General features: G+C 33.8%; 1 protein-coding gene across 1 annotated transcript; it reads left to right on the forward strand.

The window, feature by feature from the left end:
* On the forward strand, positions 4295-8641 carry LOC109343588 (heme oxygenase 1, chloroplastic-like). The gene is made up of 4 exons (XM_019581959.1): positions 4295-4845; positions 6501-6724; positions 7794-7901; positions 8274-8641. Exons 1-4 carry the CDS (start codon positions 4413-4415, stop codon positions 8364-8366), a joined length of 858 nt encoding a protein of 285 aa, XP_019437504.1. The 5' UTR covers positions 4295-4412; the 3' UTR covers positions 8367-8641.

The raw sequence follows: 9006 nt of genomic DNA on the forward strand, positions 1-9006 counted from the left end.
AAGTCTACCGGGAGGGAATGGAAGTCTTATAGACACTGACACTCTAAAAGATATGAGCATTATGTAGCTCTATGAAACAACATTGATGCCTTAAAGGGTTGGTAAGGTGTGTTAGAAGTGTGAGAGACATGATTCTAATGGTAAATGGATGCTTGACCCTCATATGATTGGCTTTGGGCCTTGATTTTGGCGGGCAACATATTTGACTCTAGGTTCCATCGCTTTAATATTAGGGTGAGACTCACTGGTAGACTCGACCTCAGAAGCATCTTGAGTTTGTGTTGCCCTAGACGCCTTGTAACTAGTTTATGTTCCAATTGTTCTTGATTGGCGGAGTTCGGGTAACATCTCTACTTATTGCTGGATAAGTTGTTCTTGGCGTTCTATTATCTTAGAGACTTGTTAGCATGAGGTAGACCAATAGTCGTGTTGTGTGTTCTATTGACCTAATTTGAAGGTTGGATATGGGTTTGGGGGTTAAAGGATGGAATGTTGTGATTAAGAGATATGTTGGTTTCTAAACCATCAACGTTGCTTTGAGGATGAGCTTGATTTCTACTGGTCACAATGATGTAGATAAGCCACAGGTGGTGCCTATGTTCTTTGGTGCGAAAGAGGATAGTCAGCATATGAGTCTCCTTATTGTATCTGAGCAAAAGCTAACCTTGGATCACCTTGGGTAGGTATATGAAAAAGGATTTCGACGCTGAAGTCAATATATTTGTCCTCTTTATAGATGAAAGTGTACGTAAGTCAATCTCTCTTTGTGGGTGGTTCCGTCTATTTATAGAATGGTAGAGTGGGATGTGCTCCAAGATATATGTTTTAATTATTGTGGGCCACCTTGTTGCATCTTTGTCCTAACTGACAATATGTACTTTCATCATTAGAAGTCACCTTTCATTACCTTCACCAAGAGTGACATTGTTGTACACTTGGATTACCTCTACCATGTAGACAAAGAGAACATGCACTACTCAATACTCACCCTTTGGTGTGCAAGAGGGTTTTCTAGATTTCCAAGTGTTGACTCTGGCACATCCTTTCACTATCATCATTTCCCATAGTTAGGTTGGTCAACTGAGCATGATTGACAATTGTGTAAGCCAAATCTTGCTTACTTGGTAATGATCCTGACTTCTAGTGGTCAGATGGTGTTGACCAGTTTTAGCACTACAATGTAACACTTTTCAATTCCTAATCTTCAATTTCATTTCATCATTTTTCAACTTTCTAATTTCTTCTCATCAATTTCAATTTTGCAACCTAGAAAATTGTTCGACTAATTTGTTCACTGACACTCAATATCGTTATTGTTCAAAACCAAGTCAAATTAGAACCTCATTCTTAGCTTGATTTTCTCAAAATATAAATATTAAACCCTAATCTAATTTCTAGTGATATTCATTAATCTTTGGTCTCTAATTTCACCTTTAGGAATTCTTCTATTGTTATTTCCCAACCTTTGAGCATTGTTTGCTTATAGGATGTTGGATTGGCTTAAATCGACGTTTGTTTCCCATTTTGTAATTTCTCTATTGTTTTCCCCTAATATTTGCGTTTTTCTTTGTGGTATTAGATATGTTATATTTTATTGAATCAAGATAAAATTTCATGACTTGGTGTGTTCTTCTGTAAATTATCTACTGATTTTGTTTGCTATAGCATATTGCTAGTGTTCGCCATGACCGAGTATATGGGCGAGCAATGTGACCGAGTGAGAATGTGTCATGGTTGAGTAATTGGTGCGCCATGAACGAGCATCTGGGCGAGCCACATGGATGAGTGTAAGTGTGCCTTGGCCAAGTAAATGTTTATTGTGACCGAGCACTTGGCCGAGTGTTTGGTTGAATCTTCGATGCATCATGATCGACTGTGCTTAATATCTTCCTCTTTCATTTGATTTCCTTGCTCAATGGCAAGAATCCATGCCACAACCACCACTGGTTCATTCTCTTCCTGCATAATAGACCAGGTGCAACTCTACGGATCTTTTTTTATTACAATATCCAATAGATGAAAAAATTAGTGAAATTCATTCTTTGGATTGATGATGCTGCTAAATTATGGAAATATCTTTATGATAGGTTCTATGAAAGAGATATTTTCTATATAGTTGTACTTCGAGAAGAATTTTATAGGTCAAACCAAATTAATCAATATATTTCTGATTACTTCACTCATAGGTCTCTCCACAGGTGTTGCTTCGCATTGCTCTTTGTATTCATAAGCTTTCACCATGTTTAAAGTTAATCCATGGTTTATGTAAAGGAACATGTACAAGGCTAATAAAAGTGGTGCACAATAAATAATAATAAAAGAGGAAAATGAACCTGAGGGCAAATTAGAAAGACGAAGTTATCTCTGCTCTCTATTTGCCTTTGTTCACGTGTTCCTTCTTTTTTGGGTATTGCCACTTCTTTTTAGAAGTTGTTGCCTCTTGTTGTTTGTTTTGGTTGTTGCTCTAGTTTAGGGTTTAAAGAGGTTATCTCCTTATTACTTTCTTTTTTAGGGTTTAGTTGGCTGAGCCTTTTTATAACCCCTAGGATTAGGTTTAGGGTTAGTGTGATAGATTATTGTAATTGTTGTTTAGTCTTGTGAGTGTATGTAATTACAACCTAGTTCCAGTACTCTTTAGAAATTTTAATTTGACTTGGAACGAAATTAGGTGTCCACAAATAACAATAATCAAACCTTAATCCTAATTAATAGGGTCAATTACAACGACATAATACTTTATTATAACTCATGTTCATTGACAAATATTATCTCTAACTCTTTGATTTTTTTGTATTACCAGCACTTTTTATTATTTATGTATTTGTTTACTAAAAAAATTACATACATTAATTAAGAGGAGAAAGCTTATCTGACACAACAATCATTTTATATACCAATTTAACAACCAGACTATTATGATTTTAAGTTATCATTTGATTTTTAGATAGATTTTATGATATGGATAAATATGAAAGAGAGAGATAAAAAAATTATAATTTATTACAAAATAGTTGTTAACTTTAAGTTATTACATATAAATATGAAAATGAAAGAGATAAAAAAAAACTATAATTTAATATAAAAAAAGTTGTTAAGTTTTAGTTCTTCAAATAACAACGTTATTATTAAAAATGTGTTAGTTTAATGGTATAAAGCATCACTGTATCCTCATAATAACCAAAACGTTAAGAATTTGATTTTGGAGAGTAACACTTATTAAAAATGATAACCGCATACCTTACAAGTGATTAATTCATTACTTAAGGATGCATAATATTATTACAAAAAAAAATAGTTACACTTGAGATAGGTTGACGACCTCGTTTTAGCAGCTGCTTGCACGACTATCAATGGTTGTACCCCTCCAACTTGGCAAAGTGTCAACCAGGGAAATTAGGAACAAGTCCTTTTTTGTGCTGTCTTTACCTTTTCCCTCTCCTCAACAACAAACTATCTTTCTCCACCAATACAAGACAAACCCCAATCCATTCATCCTTGTAGCAAGAAGCCACACAACTCCTCCTGTATGACTGTATCTAACTAAAAAAAGACATCCATCTATCTAACAAAGAACAACATCGGTTGCTGGTTCTCCTGCTTATTAATTAAATAATATTTTGCACACCATCATCCATATTAATATTTTAATAAAAAAATGTATAAAATTTCTCTAAAATTTGTGACCTTCAATATAAAATATTTTTTTTCTTAATTATTCATTAGATCTTACTAGTTGATGAAATTTGTAAATATATTTAATATATGCTAAATAAGTCATTGCAATGAAACTCATGACAATAGCAACACAACCGTACAAGTTAGCTATAGTTGATATTAGGAGGGAACTTTTATCAAAATATAAAATTGATAGAAAAAATATGATAAATAAATTTGGAAGTTAAAATTGGTTAATACATTAATATTATTATAATAAAATTTAAAATTAAATAATATTCATCTTCTGAGTCACTACTTGTAAAACAACATCAAATTTGGAATATTTTCATACACTTTTCCATAGTTTTAATGCTTCCAACATAATTTGCATATACCAATTTAATTCATTTAAAATAGAAAAACTCAAACCCTAAAATATATCATTAATTGTTATGCAAATATTTATTTTTAATATTTTTATAATTAATTTTTGGAATATTTTAATACCCATAAAAAACTGTTTTAGTAGAAGTTTGAATTTGTACCTTGTGAAATCAAATACAAGAATTTTGAAGTACGAAATTGCAAATTTTCACCTTAAAAACAATTAGCATTGGTTAAGTTTGTTTAAGGTTAGTTCTCCTTGTCTCCTTCAACCTTACCAATCAAATCCAACAAACTCTTATTCTCTTTATTTTCTCCTACTTCATCGCTTGTTATCTAACTATATTTTTCGTACACTCAAAATTCTCACCATGTCGTCGCTAAATCTAGTTTCTCAATTCCAATCCCTATTTAACAAACCCCTTCTTCCACTTTCTCAATTCGTCTCTTCTTCCATACCCAGAAATTTATCCGTACAATTTCACGTTTCTTCTCTTCCTCGTCGAGTTTCAGTTTCAGCGGTGCCGATGAACGGTGTTATTGTGGCGTCAACCACAGCGGAGAAGTCGAAGAAGCGTAACCCTGGTGAGTCGAAGGGTTTCGTGGAGGAGATGAGATTCGTGGCTATGAGGTTGCATACTAAGGATCAAGCTAAGGAGGGTGAGAAAGAGGTTAAGCAACCAGAGGAAAAGACCGTGGCTAAATGGGAGCCAAGTGTTGATGGGTATTTGAAGTTCCTTGTTGATAGTAAGTTGGTCTATGATACACTTGAGAAGATTGTTCAAGAGCCTGCTTATCCTTCATGTAAGTAGTTGTAGGTTAAGGTTTCACAAGATTTTGACATGTTTTATGTTTATAATATTAGACACTACCCGTGTTTTAAATTGGACTCCAGGCTGCAATATTGGCTGCAATATTGCGATTATGGTATTATTTGCAACTGACCATAATTGTTGCCGTAGTTTTCCACAAGTTGTAGATATGTTTTACGTTTATATTATTAGACACTACCCGTGTTTTAGATTGAACTCCACAATTCTAATTGCAGCTGTGATATTGTGATTTTGGTATTGTTGGCAACTGTACTGCGACAGTAATTTTTGCCGTATAACCACTACCATAATTTAGAAGTCTGAACACAACTAATTGAATACTTACATGTCATTCAAATAACTTAAATAAGAATTTCCTTGTCTTTTCAATGTTGTTATTTTAATGACATGAAGGTGAAACTGGTGGGTTTGTTGTGCCTATGCAAGTCTTTCTCACTCTTGGGTTTTGTTCAGCCTGGGTTCTGATTTTTTTGATAGGCAAATATTAGTATATTAGTATTTTTTTTAGTGGGTGGGATTTGAACCCTTAACCGCCTTATCACTCCACTCCCTTTAGCCCTCCACTACTCGGCCTGGATTTTGATGCCGTGATCCTGACTCGGACTGAGTAGTGGCTGAGAGTGACTTTCTCCATCTGCAACTGTTCTCCAGTCGAGAGGGGATAAATACCAGAAAAAGATACTTTGGGGCTTAACTTAGTAGAATACTAAATACCTAATACATGAGATTATTCAGAGAGATCTACATGAGTGTCATTTCTTCATAGTGTTATGTAGGTTTAGAGGGATGTTGAGCTATTAAGTAATGGCCTAGGTGGACAGATTTTATAATAGTGATGGGTGGGTGATATTTGAGTATTAGCAGGGGTCTGTTTTCTATTTGTTAATTTAGTTTTGGGTATTGATGAATATATTTGTAGGATAAAAACTTAATTGTTGTTGTTGTATTTATGGATATATTTCGTATGATAATTGGGAAGTAATGATTATAGGAGCCTTCGAATGTCTGAGTCAGAAGTTTTAGCTTAATATATGGTCGTTGTTCTGTGTGATTTGATTTGTTCTTGTTTGAAAATTGTTCTATATTCTTGTTATAACTTGAAGTCTATAACTGTGAAGCTTAGCTAAAAGCCCATTAGAAAATGAGTATGAGTACTCTTATGTCCTACATAACTTCAGATCCTTGAAAATGTTTAATCTTCACCTCATCCCTCAACTACCTACCTACACCTATGAAGCACGGATATAGATACATATTTTTTCTAAAGTATAGGATACAATAGTACAATACATATCCTACACTACCAGTAAACACCGAAACCAATAAAAACAGTTTGAAATGATGAAATCATTATCAGTTTGGCTGAGGCTGATTTCATTTGTGACATGTTGTTATTAATCTTCCCTTTTCTTATTGGGATAAACTTCTTATTATCTTCCATCCATAACCCCAAAAACAATTTTGCCTCATTTTTTGATTAATGAGGTGTTTCTATCTAAACTTATATCTACCAAGTCACTGGATAAACATTCGGCTGTATTGAAGCTTGTCAGTTATCACAGTTAGCTATATCTAGATGCAAGTAATCTTATTTTAAAATGCTGAAGCTTTTGTCTTTCTGTTTAGATGCTGAATTCAGAAATACAGGATTGGAAAGGTCTGCAAGTTTAGCAAAAGATTTGGAGTGGTTCAAGGAGCAAGGTCATACCATTCCCGAACCTTCCTCTCCCGGTCTTACATATGCACAATATCTTACAGAGTTATCAGAGAAGGATCCCCAAGCCTTCATTTGCCACTTTTACAACATCTACTTTGCCCATTCAGCTGGTGGTCGAATGATTGGGAAAAAGGTAACTAATCACATGTATAGAAAACAAGAGGTTAAGTTATGATGTTTATCACATTGATTTTGCTGATCATATTTTGTTTCAATTGTCATTTGTTGATAGTAAAATTGTTTTGTGATTAATATGGCTCATGTCTGGGAGATATAAGAACATAGTGTAAAATTTTATGAACTGAGAATATTCCAATTTTGTTTTACATAGGATAGTCCCCGAAGTTTTACATCCGTAGCCTGTAGGCACATTTTAACTGATGTTCGATACTGGCAATTCCCACAGCAGTTGTGTCTATATAAAGATATTTGCAGAGTTGTGTCACATATGTAGTATATGTTTTACTCTCTCTCTGTGTCAAATACTTCAATGTGTGTATCATAGTATGATGATGGTAGAATATCAATAGTAATAACTATAGATAATATTGATGATATAAACATGCATGTTTTGATTATCATAGCTTCTTCACTCTAGAAAAAGCTTTTCAACCAAAAGCCCTTTGGGATGCATTTGATTCTATAATCATTTTCCGAAGTAAAAGAAGCTATTCCAAATACAACTGAAGCCTGAAATGCAATCTGGTAGCAAAGATTCAAATAGTGTCATTCCAATTAATCAATGCGAGTTGGATTTTGGAGGGGAAGAAAGGGAAAGGGAAGGCTTCAGAGCCATGAAATACACTTGGAAGATGACTCTGAACCCCTCCCTTTCCCTCCAAAATAACTTGCAAACAGAGCTTAAGGGTAAAAGAGAGAATTGACTAACCATCATTTTGCATGTGTCTGATTTCCTACCAATTGTAGTTGATATGTTCGGAAATGACAATGTATTCTTTTGTTACATTAATTTTATGAGATCTTCTTTATGACGAACCCAGTACTTGATATGCGTTATAGTGAATTCAATATGTAGAATAAATGAAAGAATTATGTAATTATGCTCATAACATTAAGAAGTAGGCTTTACTATGTTCTACATGTTTTGCAGTCCTTTTCACTTGATTAATAAGAAACCAATAATGAAAGTTTCCTTCTCCTATGTTGAAGATCCTCCTGCACATTAACCTTAACCCTTTCAGGTTGCTCAAAAGATACTAAACAACAAGGAGTTGGAGTTTTATAAATGGGATGGGGATCTATCTCAGTTGTTGCAGAATGTGAGGGACAAGTTGAATAAAGTTGCTGAAGTAAATTTCTTGAACTTTGTTATTTCTTTGCATACATTTCATCACAATCTAATATGCAATGAGCAAATAAGCCGTTTTTTTATTTCGCCATTATTTTTAAAATTCTAAGAGTGTGTGTTTGGTGCAACGGTAAGATTGTTGCTTCGTGACTATTAGGTCATAGGTTCAAATCCTGAAAACAGCCTATTCCCTTGTAGGATAAGGCGACGTATATCTACCTTCTTCAGATTCCATTAAGTGGAAACCTCGTCCACCAAGACACCCTTTTAGTACTTTTAAATTCTAAGTAGCAATAGATAAAATTATAGTTTTCAATTTTTTTGAGTTAGAGTGATAATTGAACCTCTTGATATTCCTCTGTTGTTTACTCAGGAATGGATTCGGGAAGAGAAGGACCACTGTTTGGAAGAAACAGAAAAATCGTTCAAATTCTCGGGACAGATTCTTCGATTAGTTCTATCATGATATACATGCCTTGTTAACAACCTCTCAGCGTTGAAACACTCTCTCTACTTGTGGAAGTAAAACTGTAATATCTATCCTTTCAGATTCCACTAGGTATCGTGCATTGGACAACCTTTTTTATATGATATATTGATATATACATGCCATGTTATTCTTGTAATTAAAGTGCATTGTGCAAGCCAAGAACATTGTGTTAAATGTATAGGATGTAATTTTCAATTGAATAAGGAACAATAGTCTTGAAGTTGCACGCATGGAGCATTTTGTGATGAGTATATCCTTATACAAATCCTTTTACTAACCCATGGCTATCAAATTGGATTCTGACTATGAATAAGAAGACCTAATGATTGAAATTGTGGACCACATCATGTGATATGGTCGTAATATTGTAGGTGCGGTGAGTGCCACAAATGTATCACATTGCAATTGTGGTGTAATTAGAGGTGACAAAATTATTCATAATTTACAATTTATTCAAATCCATCCAAATTAAATTCATCCAAATCCATCTGTTAGAACTAATGGATTTAAATGGATATAATCAAATAGATATAATCCAATGGGAAGTGTTGATTATGGATGAATTCAAATTTATCCATTATATCAAATGGGTAGGGTTGATTATGGATGAATTCAA

Source organism: Lupinus angustifolius, chromosome LG03 (genome assembly GCF_001865875.1).
Source record: "Lupinus angustifolius cultivar Tanjil chromosome LG03, LupAngTanjil_v1.0, whole genome shotgun sequence".
NCBI lineage: Eukaryota > Viridiplantae > Streptophyta > Magnoliopsida > Fabales > Fabaceae > Lupinus > Lupinus angustifolius.

Bases quoted from the DNA above. Each gene is read 5' to 3' on its own strand.
- LOC109343588 (XM_019581959.1), top strand. From the start codon at position 4,413: ATGTCGTCGCTAAATCTAGTTTCTCAATTCCAATCCCTATTTAACAAA. The intron at 4,846-6,500 runs GTAAGTAGTTGT...CTTTCTGTTTAG, and splicing joins AGAGCCTGCTTATCCTTCAT to ATGCTGAATTCAGAAATACA. The intron at 6,725-7,793 runs GTAACTAATCAC...TAACCCTTTCAG, and splicing joins GTCGAATGATTGGGAAAAAG to GTTGCTCAAAAGATACTAAA.